Consider the following 22043-nt stretch of genomic DNA (forward strand, 5'->3'; position numbering starts at 1 on the left):
GAGGGGGGAGCGAGGGGGGCTCCTTGGGGGGGAGAGGGGGGTGCTCCATGGGGGGGAGGGGGGGGGAGAGGGGGGCTCCATGGGGGGGAGAGGGGGGAGCGAGGGGGCTCCATGGGGGGGAGGGGGAGCGAGGGTGCTCCATGGGGGGGAGAGGGGGGAGCGAGGGGGGCTCCTTGGGGGGGAGAGGGGGAGCGAGGGGTGCTCCTTGGGGGGGAGAGGGGGGAGAGAGGGGGGCTCCTTGGGGGGGAGAGGGGGGAGCGAGGGGTGCTCCATGGGGGGGAGAGGGGGGAGCGAGGGGGGCTCCTTGGGGGGGAGAGGGGGGAGCGAGGGGGGCTCCTTGGGGGGGAGAGGGGGGAGCTCCATGGGGGAGAGAGGGGGGAGCGAGGGGGGCTCCATGGGGGGGAGAGGGGGGAGCGAGGGGGGCTCCATGGGGGGGAGAATGCACTTTAGGGGGGGCTACAAAGGATACTGCTGGAGCCACCCAGGCTGCCTCACCTCACGCCGGGGAGAGAGTCACACTCACAGGTGAGTTCCCCCCCCCCTTCCCAGAGACCCCGGCAGCCTGTCCCTTCCCTCAGACTGCGATGCAGGCAGCACGTTCGGCTCTCTCCAGGACCCGACCCTGCTCTTCCATGCTCCACTGCCTCCCGTCTGCCCCAGCTCCCGGCCGAGCGGTGCCCCAGGCATACAGGTGCCCTACGCAGCTGCCTGTGGCTAAGGATGGCCGTGAGTGAAGGATCCTCAGGTTAACCTGATAAAGCAAAACGTAACTTTAAGTTCATGAAGGCAAAGTCATCTGCCCAGCTTTTCCAAAGACTCCTCAATTGCATCTCTGTTTCTTTCTCCCTGGGCAGGAGCAAACTTAAAGCATAGCCTGCCCAGTCCCTCTGTCCCAAGTTGCAGTCCTGCTGTGTTCCCATGGTCTGTTTCCCTTGGCTCACAGTCATTACAGTGTCCAGTCTGTCTGTCTTCCATTGTTTCTCCAGGGCACTCTTGTCCTATGTGGACAATTCCTGACAGAGTACCCATGCCGAACGAGACGGACCTACCTTTCTCCAATAGCCATTACTTCCCCTGTCGCACAGAAGGAATTAACTTCTTCACACTCAGTGGGTAACAAAGCAAAATGTGAGGGGAAGCTGAGTCATACATATTTTTTAAGAAAGAAAGAATGAAAGAAAGAAGGCATAAATGGTCAAAGCAAAGGGCTAGGATAATGGATCACAAAATCATAAAATATAGGACTGGAAAGGACCTCAAGAGGTTATCAAGTCCATCCCCCTGCCCTGAGACAGGATCAAACATAAGTATACCATTCATGACAGGTGTTTATCTAATGTGTTGTTAAAAACCTCCAATGAGGGGGATTCCACAACCTCTCTTGGTAACCTATTCCAGAACTTACCTATTCTGATAGTTAGAAACTGTCTCCTAATATCCAATCTAAATTTCCTTTGCTGCAGATCAAGCCAATCACTTCTTCTCTGACCATCAGTGAACATGGAAAACAATTGATCTCCACCCTCTTTGTAACAGCCCTCTCCATATTTGAAGACTGTTCTCGGCCCCCCCCCCCTTCAGTCTTTTGTCAACACTAAACTTGCCCAATTCCTTCAACCTTTCCTCAAAGGTCATGACTGAGGATAAGGAAGTAGTTTTTTACTTCTGAATGTAGATGAGCAGAGCAAGGTTGCATTTATCAAGGCCAGAGAAAAGGATTTTGCAGTAACTGAGGCTACGTCTGCACTTGAAACTTCAAAGTGTGAGTGTGGTCACGCGCAAAAGCTAGGAAAGAACTCTCCCAGAGCTCCTGGTAATCAATCTCCATGAAGGGAATAGCTCCAAGCGCTCGGAGCCTGTCCACAGTAGCGCTTTAATGTGCTCAAATTTGCTGCAAGCTATAAAATGTCAGTGTAGACAAGCCCTTAGAAAGGAAATGATGAGAGCCCAGGGAAGAGTTTTAGCTCTGTGGATGCATAGGAAAGGCTGTTGTCAAGCTGTCTGGAGTGGCTCGCAGATGTGGTGTTACAAACCAGTGCACAAACCCCAAACAGGTTGTCTGCGGGGGGACATGATAGAGGCAGCAGGTTTAAAAAAAAACAAAAGGAAGTATTTCTTCACACAATGCATAGTCAACCTGTGGAACTCCTCGCCAGAGGGTGGTGTGAAGGCCAAAACTATAACAGGGATCAAAAACGAACTATAGAAGTTCATGGAGGTTAGGTCCATCAATGGCTATTAGCCAGGATGGGCAGGCATGGTGCCCCTAGCCTCTGTTTGCCAGAGACTGGGAGAGTGACAGGGAATGGATCACTTGATGATTACTTGTTCTGTTCAATCCCTCTTAAGCACCTGGCACTGGCCACTGTCGGAAGACAGGACACTGGGCTAGATGGACCTTTGGTCTGACCCAGTACAGCCGTTCTTACCTTCTTATGTTCTATAATTAGATGTCACCAACTGGTTATCAAGTGTGTACTCCTCAAGCACTGTGATAGATGGTCCTTTACACTAAAAATCACAACAATACTCTTGTGATGTTATCTGATTAAAATATGACCATATAGACCATTATTGCAACCACTGTTATATATTTGCAACAAATCTTGTACAAAATGTGGCATGTAAGATGTCTATGGAAAGGTTATGATTTGCTGATTATGATTATGCTATCTGCATGCATGCATCATTTTTGTATTTTAAGTTATAAGTATTGGCTCTATACCTGGATTTCAAATGTTTGCTTCTCTGGTAACAGAATATCAAGGTTGGAAGGGACCTCAGGAGGTCATCTAGTCCAACCCCCTGCTCAAAGCAGGACCAATCCCCAATTTTTGCCCCAGATCCCTAAATGGCCCCCTCAAGGATTGAACTCACAACGCTGGGTTTAGCAGGCCAATGCTCAAACCACTGAGCTATCGCTCCCCCCCATAAGATAGAAAAGGCCTTGGAAAGTCCTCTATTTTGCCTCTATCCTGCTCCAGCCTCTTTTCTGCTCTAGCTTCTGGACTATGGACTTATATGAATGGGAGCATTCTAACCAATGGACTGAGGACCTTCCAATGATTGGGATGCAATCAGAGATTTATCAAGTCAGTAGTTTATTCCATCACTGCTACAAGCCTGAACCAAGAACTTTGTCATTATTGTATGTGTTTGATTCCTTTATAGAATTTTAACTCTCACTTTTCTTTTTCTTTCTTTCTTTTTTCTTTCTTTCTTTCTATGAATAAACCTTTAGATTTTAGATACTAAAGGATTGGCATCAGTGTGATTTTTGGGTAAGATCGGAGTTATATATTGACCTGGGTGTGTGGCTGGTCCTTTGGAATCAGAAGAACCTTTTATTTAAAGAGATTGGTTTTAAAGACCCACTCATCTCTAAGTCTAGTGTTTTCGGTGGTAATACAAGGACTGGAATGCCTAAGAAAACCGCTTTTATGACTTCTTGTTAGGCAGTGTGGTGAAACAGAAGTTTACTTTTGTTGCTGGTTGTATATATCCTATTGGGGGTTAGCCACCAGTCTTGGTGTGTATCTGCCCTATTTCTCAGCAGTTCGTCCTGAGTTTGGCATTCTCAGTTGTGGCCCACTGAGGCACGGTTACAATTCTGGTTACTCCCAGTCCCAAAGGACCAGTCACTTCCCCTCTGTCGATTGTACCTTAGACCTCTCACCAATGACAATGATTGTAGCCAATCCTATATTAAACTAACTAAAGATGTATTAACTGATAAATAACTGGAAATAAGAAAGCTCTTTATAAGGTTAACGCAGGTAAATGTAACACATGCAAATGAGTTACACAGTCTTAGTTTTCAAAAGGTAATAGATGCTGCTGAAGTATCCAAGCTCTGTATCTCATTTAGGGCTAACCCAAGCTAAGCAGTTTGGGGACCCCTTGCTTAAGTTTAGAAATCTTGCCCTCTCCAAGTTGCATAGTGATTTTTATTCCTTTCCCCCTGAGTTCATGATGGGACTGAGGGTATGTGAATGTCCCCTCTTCATTTGGTCGGGAGGGGACAAGGAGCAATCAACAAAGTCTTTTCTTTGCTGATGTTCCACCATGGTTTGCCTCATGTCTCTAGGCCTTCTTTGTTGGGCAGGCGATGACATCTCTTCTGGTAAACCAGTATTTCACACTTGGTAATGCTGCTTTCCTGACTGTGTGGGTTTCCAACTTCATAACAAACACTTTTATAGTTACAAAGCAAACACTTAGCTATCACCTTATAGCATGGGATACAAAGATAATAAGTGAGATTAATGCATGCAGCAACTCACAAGGATTTCATAAAGTCTAAAAACTAAATGCATCTTTATAAATCTAACACCTATTTTAACAATGCTAACACACAGGTGACCCTGACTGGTTTCCATCTATGCATTTGACAGTGTTCAGTGAGGCCTTGGCATGAGCTGACACCTGGTCTGCCAGCATCACAGCTGTAGCTTAGAGAAGTTTTGTAGAAAGAAAATGCAAGATGGACATATAGCCTGGATGGGAGGACCTAGAGATCTGTGTCAAAGAAGTAGTCCAACTCACGGGCCTGAGTGATGCTGTCTGCAGTGATAGAGAAAGAAGATGGGGGGAGGAGGTGGTTTGGGGGAAATATTAAGAGCTGTTTTAGACAGTTTAGCTATTAAGCTTGAGTTGAAGGATAGACCTCCATGAGGAGATGTCAGAGAGCCAAGCTGAGATTTCAGTTTGGACAGGAGGCAGGTCTGGAGCAGAGACGTAGACCTGTGAGTCATGAGCATAGACCTGGTAGTTCAATTTGTGTTTGCAGATGAGATTGTGCAGAGGAAGAAGAGAGGGGGACCAAGGTCAGAGTCCTGTGGAACCCAAATGGAAACTTGGAGTGAGGAGGAGGAGAACTCTTCACACAACACACGAATGGAGTGATTAGAGAAGGAAGAGAATATGTCCCATGGACCTCTTGATGCCAGCTGACCCAGGCCAGAAGGATGCCTAATGTTTCACAGGAATCCAGGTACATAACATATTACCTCACCAAAGGTTGGCATGTAAGATCTCTACTGAGACCAGTAGTCCACTGGTTCTCATAATCATTGAGAAATGTATGTAAAGAGCACATTTAAGTAGTTATGTATCTATACTGGAAATTATGTTCATAAGGCCTCATACAGGTTCCTTTCAAGCAGCAGGTAACAGACCTTTCTCTTTCTGTCTGGCCACGTGCGTATTGGGCACTGTACATCGCACAACGGGGGCCTGTTTGTACACGCCACCAAACGCTACTTGAAGAGATTATGAAATCTTCAAGAGAGGAAAATTTACAGGGAAAAATAAAGAGCAGGATCATGTTATGAGTGAAGAAAATAACATGTCGGGGGACATTTGGGGGTGCAGAGATACACCCTGCATCTTCAGCCGCGGAGGTAAACTGACAATGTGACTTGTCCCATGAATGGAAGATCACAATCAACCCTATAAACTGCTGGAAGACCTTCACAGAAGCATTGGTCTATGACATATGCAAGGATCTAGTTATGTAAGCCTCAGTTCTAGGATGACTGTTTTGATTTTACTTGATGTGTAAACCATTTGTTTCCCATACTTCCGATTGCTATTACTTGAATTGATACATTGTTAAATAAACTTTTTTACTTATGCTCCCTATAAACACATCTGAGTGGTGTGTGTTAAGCCGAGCGGCGATCGAAGGTGGAACTGGTAAACTGGGGTGTGCTGCTTCTTTGGGGGCTGTGAATCTGTGAATGTCCAGTGGAACGGGGGCTGGATGCTCCAGGGAGACTCTTGGGGGGCTCAGAGGTTGGAGTGTGTTGATCGCTGGCCTGCTGAGAGAAAACAGGTCCTGTCCTGGCTAAGAGGGGACCTGTGTTGCCTGTGGCTGGTGGAGTCACGCAGCTGACACTCCCACTGAAGGTGAGGTCCCTCACCACTCTGGGTACCCCTCAGGCAACACCACGGAAGAGAACCAGGAGAGGACAACATTTCAAGAAGAGGAGCCTGGTCGGGGCGTCACAAGGGCCTGACAGGCCGAGGAGGATGAAGGTGGAGTACTGAGTGTTGGCTCGAGACAGGTCACTAAAGACTTTAGTGGCAGTGAATCTCTGCCTCCCTGAAACCTTCCCTTCCCGCTCCCACAAGACCCTCCCTGCTCCCTAGAGGAACAGCTCTCCCATCCCTTCCCTTCCCGCCCCCCCCCCCCACTACCCCAATGTTTCCCAGTTCCACATAATCTGGCTCTTCCACCCAATCCTCCCCCACCTACAGCAACAGTGCTGGGCCCTCCACACTCTTTTCCCCATTCCCGCTCTCCCACTCCCTCTGCCTACCCCAATACCTCTCCTCAGGAACTTCTGTCCTTGACTCCCTCCCTCCTCTTCCATCGACTGTATCCAGCCCTCCCTGATTCCCTCTAGTCCTAATCCTCCACGCTGCCCTCCCCCTTCTCCCACTGCTCTCAGCCCTCTGGAGTGCCATGTCAAGAACCAGGGCATGAGCAGGGCTGTCCAGTGGTTAGAGCCATAAGTGGTCAGGCCCTAGGGATTATGCCAAAGTTGGTAACCAGAGGCTAGAATCAGGCACCAGACAGCAGGATGAGGAGGCAGGGCCCAGGAATAAGATGTGGTCTGTCTCAGCAACTGGTCACAGATCTGCCTTGTTGCACAGGTGATATCCCGGTACGATCCCCAGGCTTAAATAGTAGGTCTGGGTCAAATCAGAGGTCATGGGAGGGGCTGCTGGTCATCTCTAGTGTGGGCAGCGCTTCCTGCAGTGATTGGGAATGGACCACAGGGGATGGATCACTTGGTGATTCCCTGTTCTGTTCATTCCCTCTGGAGCACCTGGCATTGGCCACTGTCGGAAGACAGGACACTGGGCTAGATGGACCTTTGGTCTGACCCTATAGGATGGTTCTTTTGTTCATGTCTCCCAGGATGTGCATTGACAGGGGCTCTGCTAAGGCTATCTGGTGCTGGCATAAGAGTGCCACCCCCTGGGACTCCGCAGACCCACATTTGTATTCCAGTAATTTTCACACATCACCTTTTCCCAAGGATTTCTGAATAGCACTCGTACTGTCTCCTATCAGATGGGGCCCCCGACTGTCACACCCTCCATGCAATTGGGAAGTTATTACAGCCGAGCACCATCTCTACCATCGTTAAGATTCAGCATTACTTTCTGTTTAAAGAGCAACTATTGTAATTACTCTAAAATCCACGTTTGCTCGGAATCTCTTGAAATTTGCTGCTCATCATAGGGGTGAAGAGCAGATCTAGTGGTCCAAATATGGGGTGATTTTATTTGATGGAGAGGTTCCTGAGATGCAGCCCTCCCTAATAGCAGCTTTTAACACAATCACCTGGGTCTTATAACTATTTTTTCACACAGTTGGGGCTGAAACAGAGGTTCTAATTGTCTCCCGTCTGATCTCAGTCACTTGGCATTTCTCAGCTACTGCAGGGCTGCCACTGCCTCTTTGGGGAAGCAACACTGAAAAAGTTAACTGCAGAGTTTGGAATTTCAGATTGGCATGAGCAAAAGTGAGGAGCCAAAAGAGATTGAAATGCACATCATGTGCATATGAAATGCAGCCAGACTAAGGCTCCTGGTAACAGCCAGAGGGTTTCCAGCAATCTCCTTTCACAGTAATTGTTTGGCACAAGAGAACATGCTGTGGCTGTTGGAGTTCAGCGACACCCATGCATTTCAGTTTGATCCTTACCACTGATACGTTTGTACATGATGTATTGTGCATTTTTCTTGCATTCAGCAGGAGTTCCTCTCGGAAGTTTTGCCCTCTGATACCAAAAGTTCTGGGTTCAGAGCAATATTTTAAAGTGCTCTAAAATCCATGTGTAGACCCGGACCTGGTGTGCTCTTAAATGCTTTGCCAGGATAGCTCTGCTGGTTCGAGGTGTGAAAAATCACTCCCCCTTACTGACATACTTATGCTAGCAAAAGCTCTAGTGTAGACAGAGTTAGAGCAGCAAAAAGTCTATTAAAAACTCAAGAAAATTAAATGCCCATGAACTACACTAATGCAGAGCTAATGTTGCCCAGGGCTGACTCATGTCCTACCAGCATCTGGTCCGTGGCTAAACTTATATTTCTGAAAACTCGGAAATGAAGAGTTAAAGTATACTCCACCCAAACAATGCACCCAGAACTCTGCCCCCTCCTGAACCCTGGAGCGGGCAATAGCCACTGGTAACAATTCAATAAGGGTGGTCCAAGGGTTAACAAACTACTCCAGGAAGTGGAGGATTCTCCATCTCTTGAAGTCTTCAGGTCAAGACTGGATGCCTTTGTGGAAGATGATTTAGTGAAACACAAGGTATTCAACTCAATACAGCAGTAACTGGATGAAATTCTGTGGCCTGTGTTATACAGGAGATGAGACTAGATGACCTAATAGTCCCTCCTGGCCTGAATCTATAATACATACAAGGAAGGGCTAAGAGAACTTGCCATTGTTTGTGTTCCACAGATGGGAATCCCAGCATTTCTCTGCATGCCCTCCAGCTGTGTGCACTGGGTCAGCTGTGGCTATAATTGGGTGATGGAGGGATTAGTTGGAGCAGCTGGGCAGAGCTGTGGTATGCAAAGAGGTGCGTGTGAAACTTGAGGGACCAAGTCTGCCTCATTTCCATGCTGGGTGTTTTGGATTGTGTCAGTGACGTTGCACAAGGGTACATGCTTATCATGTGGATTGTCAGCAGTCTGGTGGCGTACATGCTAGTGAACTGCAGGGCTCAGTGAGGGGTAAGTGAAGGCAATGCCTCAGAAGGAACCGTCAGGGTGAGTGTAAAGGGGTGGTAACCTTTTGCAATTCTGAGATGGTCTGTGTGGATAAGACTCAGTGTTTGAGTGTCAGCCAGGTGTAGGTAGCTTTTGTTTGCTATGCCAGAGCTAAACCCAGATTTTACCTTATGAAAGAGAAGATATTAGACTTTGTGCCAAACTGCTCCTGTGCTCGGTTCCCGAAGTGTTCCGTAGCAGGGGAGGGCAGAGGGCTAGTGTGTGTCACTGGCATGTCAGGGTGTTGCTGAAACAGGGCAGAGTTAAGGTTGCATTGTGGGGGTGACGTGAAACTGATCTCTTCAGTTCCCCTTTCAAGAACCGAGGGGACAGGAATCCTTACCCAGCGAGGTCACATTCTCATAGTTCTCCTGCATGACGTCTCTGCAGAGGGCTCTCTGAGCGCGGTCCAGCAGAGCCCACTCTTCCCTGGTGAAATACACAGCCACCTCCTCGAAGGTCACCAGCCCCTGAAAGAGCAAGAGTCCAACACTCAGTACCTGCTGCCCCACTATTGGTGGGGGAGAGGAGACAATCAACTGGAACCTCTGGGAGGCTCACAATCAGCAGAGTCCTATCCCCACACTGCTGAGAGCAGCCAGGAGGCATCAGGGTGAGGGGACAAAGATCCCAGCAGATCCATCACACACCTACTAGCCACAGACTGATACAGGGACAGCCCCTTGGTGGGAATCCCAGTCCCTTCCCCATTGCCAGCAGCTGGATGTGATGGGATGAGTCATCTCCCTTAAGCTCCTCTGGTGGGTGCCCCCTTTCATACGTCATAACAGCCTCTTACTGGTAGGTCCATGCTCCAGCACTGGGAGTCTGGAAAGTTTTCACAAACCAGTCCAGAGGATTTGTTTCGTGTTAGATGCATTATGGAATTTCTATCCCCAAACCTTGTGAAATGTTGGGCAGTCTCCTGGATAAACAGTACTGAATTAAGTTGCACCCTAGCAAATTAAAGTTTAATATTTTTGGGGTTTATTATAGTAAAAATGCAATTGTTTATGTGCTTTTGTAAGATGGCGAGTAACTTTTCTAGAAAAGTTTCAGAGTAGCAGCTGTGTTAGTCTGTATTCGCAAAAAGAAAAGGAGGACTTGTGGCACCCAAATAAATTTGTTAGTCTCTAAGGTGCCACAAGTCCTCCTTTTCTTTTTTCCAGAAAAGGTGATTAATGTAATCCTTGGGGAAATTTTAGGAACTTCAAAGGACTTTTTGAAAGCATGTAAACTGTTAGGCCTGGTCTACACTAAAAAGTGAGGTCGACCCCGTTACGTCTCTTGAGGCTATGAAAAATCCACACCCTTGCACGACAGTTAAGCTGACCCCAACCCCTAGTGTAGACAGTGTGAGATCAGTGAAAGAAATCTTCCCTCAATCTAGCTACTGCCTCTCAGGGAGTTGGATTACCACCACCACCGACGTGAGAATCCCTCCTATCAGGACAGGTACCGTAATAGTGTCTGCACTGAAGTGCTACAGAGGTTCTGCTGTAGCATTTTGGATGTGGACAAGCCCCAGCTTGAGTGGGTTTCCCAGGAAATACTTGAGGCGATGGTTACAAATGACCCACTACTAAATGCATCCTTTTGAAGAGGTGCCTTGGGCACAAACCCATTGTCTCACTGATTACCTCTTCATGGTCTCTTTAAAGGCCCAAACTGGATAAACAAGTGTCTCAGAGATTCATGAATGTTCTTGTTCTCAGTATGAACTTGAAAACCCATGTGCGAGATCTGAAGGACTGTCACAGCCCATGTTGGAGTTGACGTATTCTCTAACACGCTTATTATTAGCCGTGTGCAGATTCTTTTAGTGTGTTTCTTATGATTTCTCTGTAATGCTTTCAACTTGAAGAATAAATATGCTTGCTTAGAAACTGACCATTCAAAATTAATCTCTGAAGAGAAAGCAAGTGTAACCCACACACCTCCAGGGTGTGGTGGTGTCTCATCTACTGGCACCGAGACCACTTAGAGAGACAGTTAAATGAGTCTGCTCACAGGCAGCTGGCTTTTAGCTCATGCCGTAGAGGCTCAAGCACTAAGCTCCAGAGGTCCCTAGTTCGACCCCACCCAGCAAAGAGTGGGGAGGAGAGTCTCTCCTGTTTACGAGCAAGCAGCTGGATCTCGCCCTCATGCAGCTGCCAGTCACGGAGGCAAGTGCACTCCGCTTCAGCCAGCAGAGGAAACAAGGCCCGCTACAAGGGGGAGAGTGCAGAGAAAGACAGGGAGGCAGACAGGCCTGGGATAACAAGATGATGAAAGCCCTGCACCAGGCTGCCTCTAAGAAAACAGCCAGGACACTACAAGCCCAAAAATTCCTGGACCAGAGAGGAAATACAGGGGCAGTTGCCCTGAAGTGTGATAGGTCTGTTTCTAGAATCTAGGTCCCATGTTAAACACATCCCAGTAGATTTGTCACACCTTGTCCCCCTCCCTTTCTCTACCCTGGGTATTTCCTGCCCCCTCCCACCCCCTGAGCATCCTCCGCAGAAGCTATAACCTCCTATGGATTTATTCCCCCGCTCCCTCCAGCAGAAACCCATCAGCAATTCCCTGATAATTTCTACCTGAACTGGCTCCGCTATTCCCACCAAACATGTCCATGATTCTGTGCTGAGAAAACACTTGGTTGCTTTGTTACAGCGCAGACCTGGCCTCTCCCACCAAGACATTTTAAACCCCTGCTCAGTAACAAAATCTCTGAACAAAATGCTACAAAAGAGCAGACCCAAAGGAGTCACTTTGGGGGATTCCCCCTGATGTCCCCAGGGCAGAATGTCCCCCTCCCCCTTCCCCCAAGCAGGGGGAAGGGGGAGCCAGGAACTGGCTTTTCCTCACCTTGTCCATGGAAAAGTGATTCTGCCCAGGGATGCTGCAATAAGTGTGTCTGGGCAGGTTAGAGATCTGGGAAACTCCTTCCCTACTTATCTCTCCCACTGCCCCTTTCAATCTCTCTGTCCTCCTTCCCCGGTCCCCTCTCCCTCTCCTTCCTGTTGAGAGGGTCCCATTTCCAGGTTGTTTGCTCTCCCATGGCTGGTACGCTCCTGCAATTGCTAATGGGAGGGGAGATTCTGTCTGTGCAGAGTCACTTTCATTCCCCTCTGCAGCACTTTCCCTAAGGTCTGTCTCAATTACCTGGAGTCTCTGGCTCAGGCGTTGACATTGGCAGAGTGTAGGGGTGTCTTAGGGGGCTAGCAACAGCTGGAGAAAGTCCTCACCTCAGCTGGGAACACAGGAAGCTGTAATGAAGGCATGACAAAGTGGGATTTTTTTGTAATATTTGTGTGAACCAAATGTGTGCCTCAGTTTCCCTTATGTCTTGCACTGCTACTTACTTGGGTGGAAAGGATGAAGTTTCCTTTTGGGGAAGACTAAGAGTAATAAGCGTCTGGGTGGAATGAAGAGTCATTAAGGAACTGGTTGAAACTGACCCATATCAACAAGGCGGGGCAGAGAGACAATGCAAGCTCATGGATTTCCTCACCTCACAGCTGGGAAGATGAGCAAAGACCCCAGCTTGAGAACAGCAGATTGAGAGGTGGGGGGTGACTCTGTGACAGAAGGTCACTCTCCATTCCCACACAGATCCTGTTGGGGGAGAAGCAGCTGCTCAGCCCGGGGTCCGGTATAACAATGAAAGCACCTCCTCAAAGAGCCAGATGTGGATCTCATTCACTCCCATGCTAATCTGGAGTCACTCCTGGTCCTTCTGTGCAGTGATTCTGGATCAACACTGGTCTCAGTGAGACAAGAAACCTGGCTCAGGAGGGAGGAGACCCAAATCCCTTTAAACAGATGGAGGGTGGGGGTTAACCCCTCCTTCCCCTTTCCCTCCATCCCTCTTGATCCCCAGGATAAGGACTCGGGTTTCCCTCCAAAGTTCATGGAGTTTGTCATGCAGGAGAGAAGCAAAATCTGGGGTGATTTCATATCAGTATTTGATAACTTTCTAGCCATTTATCACCACCCTCTGCTGGCCATTCACACAGGCAGAGGGAGCCCTGGGGGATGCTTCTTTAACAGAATAGAGGGCATGGAAGGACAACACATTTTAAACATTTCCATGCCCTGGTCACTGACACATAATGACCACCATGGCTCCACCCCAGAGATGGCTGCATCTTGGTGCTGGGGGAAGCAACCCCTGATGGAGAGCATTTGTCATGGGGTTTGGGGATCCTTCTGGTGAAAATGGTGAGGGTTTAACACAGTAGCAAGGAGATTCTCGGCCCCTCTGGGCACCGCCTGGGGCAGCAAGGAGCCAGTCACATGCAGAGAAGCCCCCGGAGGGGAATGAACCCCTTGTCCTGTGCCATCTGGGGACAGAGGTGGACTGGGGTTTGTGGGGCCCTGGGCTAGAACAAGTAGGGGCCCCTCCTCACCCCTTCCACCTGCAGTCCTCCCTGCCCCCCTACCCCAGCACTCCTGCTGGGGAAATGGGGTTGGGATGCCCATTTTTACAGGGGAGGGGGGCCTAATTGTCCATGGCCCCTGGGCACAGGCCCCATTGGACCAGTGGCTAAACCGCCACTGTCTGGGGAAAAGGAAAGGGTCCAGCCAACTGTCCTGTTAGCAAGTGGGAGCCACAGGTCTCTGGTTTTGATGTGTATTAAACATGGGGAAGCCTCTTTCATCAGCAAACATTTTAAAGGAAATAAACGGGAAATCAGATGATTCTCCCATGAAGGGAAAGTTGATCATTGCAGAATTTAACGCCCTGCAGCCTCAGGTAAGGAGAAAGACTCAGGGCTACAGGTTCCCTCCAAAAAAGCAGAAGTTGACACAATTAAAAAAGAAGGAGAACCCCCGCAAATGCAAATGAATCAAACACGGATAATTACACCGAAAAATGAACAACCTGCGATCTGAGATCGATGTTCTGTAATGCACGAGAGAAGGGTGGAAATCTGAGGGATTTTGGATCCATTTTCACAAATTAGAAAGGAAAATGGAAACGTGTGGGGGGTTCTATATCAGTAGTCTATAAACGAGAAAGAGGTAAAATCTGCGTGAATTTCATATCAATATTTGATAAATCGAGAGAAAAGGGCAACATTTGCAAGGATTGTATATCACTGTCCAAGAATCTGAGAAAAGGGGAATAGCTGAGGAAATTGTAGCTGTGAAATAGTGTGAGAGCCAGGGAAAATTTTCAGGGCATATGAAATTAGTAATCGATAGAGAAAAAGTGGGACAAAATTTTAAGGATTTTATAGGGCTGTCAATTAATCACAATTAAAACAAATTAGCTGGATTTAAAAAATTAATTGCGATTAATCGCAGTTGTAAGCGCACTGTTAAACAATAACAGAATACCAGTTTAAATTTGTTATAAATATTTGTGGATTTTTTCTACATTTTCAAATATATTGATTTCAGTTACAAAGTGGACAGTGCTCACTTTACATTATTATTTTGATTGCAAATATTTGCACTGTAATAAAGATAAACAAAAGAAATAGTATTTTTCAATTCACCTCCTACAAGTACTGTCCTGCAATCTATTTGTGATGAAAGTGCAGCTTACAAATGTAGAATGTTTTGTTTTATGTAACTGCTCTCAAAAATAAAACAACGTAAAACTTTAGAGCCTCCAAGTCCACTCAGTCCTACTTCTTGTTCAGCCAATCGCTAAGACATTTTACATTATTTTTTACATTTATGAGGTCCTACCTGTAATTCCCCACCCTGCAATGCACTTTCACCAGAAAGAAATTTCACTGCAGTACCTGTATGAGACGAGTTGAAAAATACTATTTATTTTGCTTCTTTATTACAGTACAAATATTTGTAATAAAAACAACAATATAAAGTGAGCCCTGTGCACTTTGTAGTCTGTGTAGTAATTGAAACCAATAGTTTTGAAAATATAAAAAACAGCCAAAAATATTTAAACAAAGGGGATTCTATTATTGTTAACAGGGCGACTAAAACAGTGATTAATCGTTATTTTTCAATTGTGCAATTAATCACAATTTTTTTTTTAATCATTCAACCGCCCTAGTATTTTATATCAGTCTTTGGGAATTGGGGAGAAAATGGGTCAAAACTTAAATATTTGATTATACGAGAGGAAAAACACCAAGATCTGGGGGATTCTAGTCATTAGCTAGAGGGGAAAATTGGTAAGGTTTGAAGGGATCACATAGGCATGGTTAATAAACTACCATCACCTGACCACCTCCCACCATTCAGCAGGGCAACCTTTTTAAAGCTGCTTTAAGCTGGGAAGGAGCCAGCAGGGAGGGGCAGCAGCAGGGGATGGACAGGTAACTGGCAAGTAATAGCTGGGGAGGGACTTGCGTGGGGCAGTTGTGGGTGGAGGCGGCGGCAGCTGGGCCTGGTTAATAATTGGGGAGAAAAGAAGGAAGAACTGGAGAGACTTTTATGGATGTTTGAGAGGAGAGGGTCCTGTTCTTTCCCCTGCAGGGATGCTCTGCCTGCACAGAGGTCGTTCAATCTCCAGAGTGTCACACTGTCTTTCCCCTCCCTGACACCTCCAGACACACAAAGGGGAACCCCCCACTGGGGCCCGATTTCTTTCCCCACATTTTGCCTCTCTGGGGCAGATCCTGGCCGGAGCTTGGAGGCAGCCTGAGGGTGGGAGTTTCCTTTGCAGCTACGATCCCTCCCGGCAAATTCATTAGCACCAAGGGAGCAGATCTGCAGAAGCTGTGAGAGCTCAGGATCCTTCCTTGCCCAGAGTCACTTTCCTGCCCGTGCCCAGTTCTTCCCCCCCAGGGTCTCTCTCAATTACCTGGAGTCTCCGGCTCAGGCTTGGTGTCTGCAGAGCCCAGGGTTGCCCTATGGGCTGGCTCCAGCTGGAGAAACTTCCCCCCACTTCAGCTGGAGACACAAGAAGCTTGAATGCTGGTCTCTCCCCAGCTGGGGAATCAACAGCTGCTCCTGCTGGGCTTCCAGGTCACAGCGGAGGCAGACCAGCGGCTTGTAACAATACCTGGTCTCGGTCCTTTGTTCTCCCCAGTTCCTCCTGGCTCCTCCCAGCTGCTCCAGCCCCTTCCTGTGTGTGTCCTGCAAACACTAACCCGCGCTGCAGCAGCGATCACTGGGGCAAGGCAGGGCTTTCTCCGGCTGCAGCCAGCCCCCCTCTCTGCTCACCACCCATGTGTCTGTGACTCGCCAGAGCCGCTGTATTTACTGACACACACACACACACACGCTCTGGCACCTGGCTAGCACTTTCAGAAGCCGATCTAGCTCGGGGAGAGGGATCACCGCTGGCTGGGAAGAGGAAATGACCAAAGTCTCCCAGACTGAGAGGGAGAGAGAGACTGAAAGGGGCAGAAGGAGAAATAAGTGGGCAGAGCAGTTCCCAACTTCCCCATCATTTCACCTGTGGGCAGATTCCTAATCAGCTGTGTGCAAATATCCCCAGTGTGGAGCAAAGCACAGATCCCCCAAGTTATGCCCAGGATGCCTCAGTTCAAGGATTCCCTGCTATCTTCCACCCCCAAAATGCAGCCAGGATCCCCAGACTTGAGAGGAAGGGGTAAGCAGCTGGGGGTGGACAGTGCCTGCAAACTTTAGTGCCCAGAGATGTAATTGTGTTGCAGCTCAATTAAGCGTGAATAAATGCAAAGTCATGCACATTGGAAAACATAATCCCAACTATACATATAAAATGATGGGGTCTAAATAAGCTGTGACCACTCAAGAGAGAAATCTTGGAGTCATTGTGGATAGTTCTCTGAAAACATCCACTCAACGTGCAGCGGCCGTCAAAAAAAAGGGGAACAGAAGGTGGGAAATCTTAAAGAAAGGGATAGATAAGAAGACAGAAAATATCGTACTGCCTCTATATAAATCTATATAAATCCATGGAGCACCCACATCTTGAATATTGTGTGCAGATGTGATTGTCCCATCTCAAAAGAGATATATTGGAATTGGAAAAGGTACAGAAAAGGGCAGCAAAAATTATTAGGGGTATGGAACGGTTGCTGTATGAGGAGAGATTAATAAGATTGGGACTTTTCAGCTTGGAAAAGAGACAACTAAGGGGGGATATAATAGAGGTCTATAAAATCATGATGGGCTTGGAGAAAGTAAATAAGGAAGTGTTATTTGCCCCTTCTCATAACACAAGAATCAGAAGTCACCAAATGAAATCAATAGGCAGCAGGTTTAAAACAAACCAAGGGAAGTATTTCTTCACACAATGCACAGTCAACCTGTGGAACTCTTTGCCAGGGGATGTTGTGAAGGCCAAGACTAGAACAGGGTTCAAAAAAGAACTAGATAAATTCATGGAGGACAGGTCCATCAATGGCTATTAGCCAGGATGGGCAGGGATGGTGTCCCTACCCTCTGTTTGCCAGAAGCTGGGAATGGGCGACAGGGGATGGATCACTTGATGATTCCCTGTTCTGTTAATTCCCTCTGGGGCACCTGGCATTGGCCACTGTCGAAAGACAGGATACTGGGCTTGATGAACCTTTGGTCAGACCTGGTGTGGCCGCTCTTATGTTCTCCGTCATGTGTCACTAGCCATAGACATAGATCATAGAGTATCAGGGTTGGAAGGGACCTCAGGAGATCCTCTAGTCCAACCCCCTGCTCAAAGCAGGACCAATCCCCAATTTTTGCCCCAGATCCCTAAATGGCCCCCTCAAGGATTGAACTCACAACCCTGGGTTTAGCAGGCCAATGCTTAACCCAATGCTCATCCCACTGAGCTCTCCCTCCCCCTCCTACAGTCTTCCTCTCTACCAGCTGAGCTATGGAACTAATGCAGCAAGTGTCTCTCAGTGCAGGTATGTTTTTGAACACAGGTCACTCAGTAGCATTGGTTATTGTCCCTAAACAAATTATTTCCCCATTATCCCTGCACTGGTTGCCGAACTGGCAGAGCCATTCTCAAGCCAGTCTGAGTGTGCGTGTGGATCTTAGCAGCAGTTTGGAAATGGGGATGTTAATTAGGAATCTCTGCCCAGTCTTAATGCTGGTGTTGTCCCTGCTGCTCCCTCACTCATGCAAGAATCTTCAGTGACTTTTTGAAAAGGGAAGGAAAACTGGCTCACCGACTGCTATGAGTTTTTCTTTACAATGGGACGTAGAAAGAAAGCAACTCAAGACATGGTTCTACAGAGATTTGAACTCAGATCATTAGATTCAAAGTTCAAAGTGTTGCCCATTACACCACAGAACCAGGAATAATGGGAAAAATGTATCAGTGTCCTAATCTGAAGGTGCACAGTTTGGCCCTCAGAGAGGGCAGGTTTTGTTCTGATCATGAATATAAAAACGTAAGAATGGCCATACTGGGTCACACTAAAGGTCCATCTAGCCCGGTATCCTGTCTTCTGACAGTGGCCAATGCCAGGTGCCCCAGAGGGAGTGAACAGAACCGTGATCATCAAGCGATCCATCCCCTGTCGCCCATTCCCAGCTTCTGGCAAACAGAGGCTAGGGACAGCATCCCCGCCCATCCTGGCTAATAGCCATTGATAGACCTGTCCTCCATGAATTTATCATGTTCTTTTTTGAACCCTGTTATAGTCCTGGCCTTCACAATGTCCTCTGGCAAGGAGTCCCACAGGTTGACCGAGTGTTGTGTTAAGAAACACTTCCCTTGGTTTGAATTAAAAAGATGTTTTGTCAAAACATGTTTTGAACACAACAATGACTAAGTGCCCTTCCTCTCACCAGTCCCCAGCTTTTCTCTAACAAATGTATTGAGAGAGGTTTTTGAAATGAAGGTTAACAGTTAATTAGCACATTATAATTAAGGTTGGGAGTTTGTCACGGAGGTCAAAGTTTGGATTTGGGTGTGGGAGGGGGCAGGGGCAGGGAACAGGGTGAGGCAGGCTCTGGGTGGCGCTTACCTTGAGGGCTCCCTGAAGGGGGTGACATTCCCCTTGCTCAGCTGCTAGGCAGAGGAGTGGCCAGGCAGCTGTGCACCCTGCCTCCACCCAGAGCGCTGACTTTGCAGCTCCCATTGGCCGGGAACTGTGGCCAATGGGAGCTGCGGGAGCGGTGCCTGCAGGCAGAGGCAGCGTGCAGAGCTGCCTGGCCATGCGTCTGCCTAGCAGCTGAGTGAGGGGATGTTGCCCCTTCTGCGGAGCCCCCCAGGTAAGCAGCACCCAGAGCCTGCCTCACCCTGTTCCATGCCCCAACTCCCTGTCCCCTCCCACACCCAATCTTTGCTGCTGCTGGGGGAGTGGGGGAGGTGTGGAGCCAGGTAGGAAGCCTGCTGGCCCCACCAATCCCCCCCCCCCTCCCCCAGCACCAGCGGGGGTCCCAGGCCATGTGCCGTCCACCCCCAAGCAGTCGGGCCACCCTCCCCCAGCACCCATAGGGCCCCAGGGAAGCCCCCCCCCTCCAAGTTTTATTCTTTGGTATTTTTAGTAAAAGTCATGGACAGGTCAGGGGCCGTGAATTTTTTTTTTTTTTTTACTGCCCATGACCTGTCCCTGATGTTTACTAAAAATACCCATGATGAAAATGTAGCCTTAATTATAATTAAAGGAAAGCAAATGACCTGGGGTTCTAAACTTCAGTATTTTTGTCCCCAGCGCTGTCATTGTTGTTACACCCTCCGTTTCTATTCCTCTCTCTTTCCCCTTCTCTGATAATGAGCAACCGTAAGAGAAGAAGAGGTTCAAACCTGTGCTAGGGGGCGGCTAGGTTTGGGTGACATATTTAAAACCATCACAGCACCCTCCAGTGTGACACTGACACGATCGGATTCCGACCTTCCATTGACACTTCACCAATAACCGTTTCCCTGAAGTACGTTGCTGATTATTTCAATGGCTCCGACACCGACACCTGCTGCCCCATCCGGCTGGTTCATTGCGCTGTTTGGAACCTGCACCTAAAATCACCCCCTTCCTGGGCGCAAGATTCAAAACTGCCCAAGGAAACCCCATTGGGTTTCAAGTGCGACACGGGCAGGGAGGCGAGGGGACAGCACTGGGGTATCTGACCTCCTCTTTTGTCACCGGGAGTGGGGTCTTGTGGGCTAGAGCAGGGGGGCTGAGTCAGGACTCCTGGGTTTTAGTTCTCTGGGAGAAGAGTGGGGTTTAGCGCTCAGCACAGGGAGAAGGGGAGCCAAAGACAAAACACCTCCCGTTTCAGCATCAATGCACATTCAATAATCGCATGGCTTCTCAATCCTTAGGTTCTGGCGCCATGGTGTGGCTATTTCATGTCACTTCTTATTGTTAAAAGTTTTGGGTACTTTGCACAGAATCGTTATTTCCTTGGGAGAGTTCGAGCAGTGGAAGCTGCATTGATTTAATTAAAAAAAAAAAAAGAAAAAGAAAAAAAGAAAGATTAAAACATTTCCCAGACAGCTCGGTCCCAACCTTCCTCCCTTGCTGCTGCCAGTGAAGTTTAGTTCTGCCCCACAGCCCCGATAAGTGCTTGGTGCACGTCCGGGGTTTGATCTGAAGTGAATGTAGGGGTGACTCTGATCACCTGGACTAGAAAAATTCAGACACAATTCTAAGCTTCTTCGTTTTCAGTTTAAGCCCATTTTAACTGAAAAATTCCTGGGTTCTACAAAAAGCGTGGTTCATTTTTTTCTGATTTTCATCCTGCTTTTGTATAATTTAATTATGTAAAAAATAACTTGTTTTATTAGGGAAATACAATACATTGTGTGAGATAGATGTATTACGATAATACATGAGTCTGTGTGTATATGCAAAGCCGCCTGTTGAAGAAAGGCTCTGAATAAGTCTAGAACAGGGCCACATCTGGGTGGGGAAATTGTATGCAGGGCCATGAATGTAGGGCTGGGGAAGGGGGTTGGGGTGCGGGGTGTGGGAGGGAGTGCAGTGTGCAGGAAGGGGCTCAGAGCAAGGGGTCGGAGTGCAGGAGGGGTGCGACAGGAGGCTCAGGGTGGGGGTTGGGTTGTAGGAGGGGGTGCAGAGTGTGGGAAAGTGCTCAGGGCAGAGGGTTGGGGTGCAGGACGGGGTGCAGGGTGCAGGAGGGGGTTCAGGGCAGGGCATTGGGGTGCAGGGAGGGGTGCAGAGTGTGGGCGGGGCGCAGGGCAGGGGGTTGAGGTGCAGGGAGGGGTGCAGGAGGGGGCTCAGGGCAGGGGGTTGGGATGTGGAGTGCAGGAGGGTTCAGGGTGCAGGCTCCGGCCTGGCGCTACCTACTTGGAACTGCTCTGGGATGGCAGCGGTGCGCAGCAGGGCTAAGGCAGGCTCCCTGCCTGCCCTGGCCCTGCGCCACTCCTGGAAATGGCCGGCACTACGTCCCTGTGGCCCCTGGGGGAGGGGGAGAAGAGGGCTTCGCGCACTGCCCTCACCTGCAGGTACCTTCCCCAAAGCTCCCATTGGCCGCGGTTCCCCATTCCCGGCCAATGGGAGCTGCGGGGGGTGGTGGTGGTGGGGGGTGGTGCCTGCAGGCAAGAGCAGCTTGCGGCACCCTCTGCTCCCCCATCCCCCAGGGGCTGCAGGGACGTGGTGCTCTTGCCTGCAGGCACCGTCCCCCGCTTCCAGGAGCAGTGCAGGGCCAGGACAGGCAGGGAGCCTGCCTTAGCCCTGTGGCACCACTGGGCTGACAATCCTGCAGGCTGGATCCAAAGCCCTGATGGGCCGGATTCGGCCGGCGGGCTGTAGTTTGCCCACCCCGGTCTAGAAGATACACACAATAAACAAAGAGGCATGCATGCCAGCTCTGAAGTGGTGCACCTCTGAATGTACTGATGAATCTCACGCTCATCACGTGCACATTTCAAGCTGTTAGCAACAGGAGAAAAGGATGAAGCTGAGTGTATGCGCTGCAAATGGGGTGGCCCAGTTATTAAATGTCAATATGTATAGCCTAATAGTTGTAAGTCTGCACCAGTAACCTGTTCATTCAAATGAAAAGTTTTATTTGGGGATTAGAGAGAGATTGTTTTCTTAAACTCATTTTGTTTTGAGTTCTGTTTTAGTTCTGCAACAAACCACATCAATGAATGGAATTAAAAGCATTCATCTACTAAATACTTTTTCCCCCTGTCTTTCCGTCCACCAAAATAAACCCCGAGATTTACCCAGAAACATTATTAATAGTTGTTTGCACTGATTTTCACCTGTTTTTGTGGTGGTGCTAATAAACACTAATCAATTCCCGGGAAAAATTAAATAAAATAGAACCTGAAAATGAAGGACCCTAACAACACTATGTGTGGTGAAGGAGAGACAGATGTGTTGTTTGACTGTTTTCTCATTTAAAATGTACTTGATCATTTCCACGGTAAAAATATTTGTACAAGA

The 22043-nt window shown here is 48.4% G+C and overlaps 1 protein-coding gene across 6 annotated transcripts in view; it reads right to left on the bottom strand.

Moving 5' to 3' along the window:
* LOC141978978 (uncharacterized) overlaps window positions 1-15841 on the bottom strand; it is a 29100-nt gene extending 13259 nt beyond the window's left edge. For 4 of the 6 annotated variants that reach the window (XM_074941419.1, XM_074941413.1, XM_074941416.1 and 1 more), the window contains exons 1-3: window positions 15566-15841; window positions 11944-12047; window positions 9140-9266 (exon numbers count right to left, since the gene is read on the bottom strand). In XM_074941419.1, the coding sequence (XP_074797520.1) occupies window positions 9140-9173 (34 nt within the window). In that variant the 5' untranslated portion in view covers window positions 9174-9266; window positions 11944-12047; window positions 15566-15841. The remainder of the gene's footprint in view (window positions 1-9139; window positions 9267-11943; window positions 12048-15565) is intronic. The other 2 variants (XM_074941418.1, XM_074941417.1) reach the window with 2 other exon arrangements.
* Between the last annotated feature and the right edge of the window lie 6202 nt (window positions 15842-22043).

This window comes from Natator depressus, chromosome 28, assembly GCF_965152275.1.
Source record: "Natator depressus isolate rNatDep1 chromosome 28, rNatDep2.hap1, whole genome shotgun sequence".
Classification (NCBI taxonomy): domain Eukaryota; kingdom Metazoa; phylum Chordata; order Testudines; family Cheloniidae; genus Natator; species Natator depressus.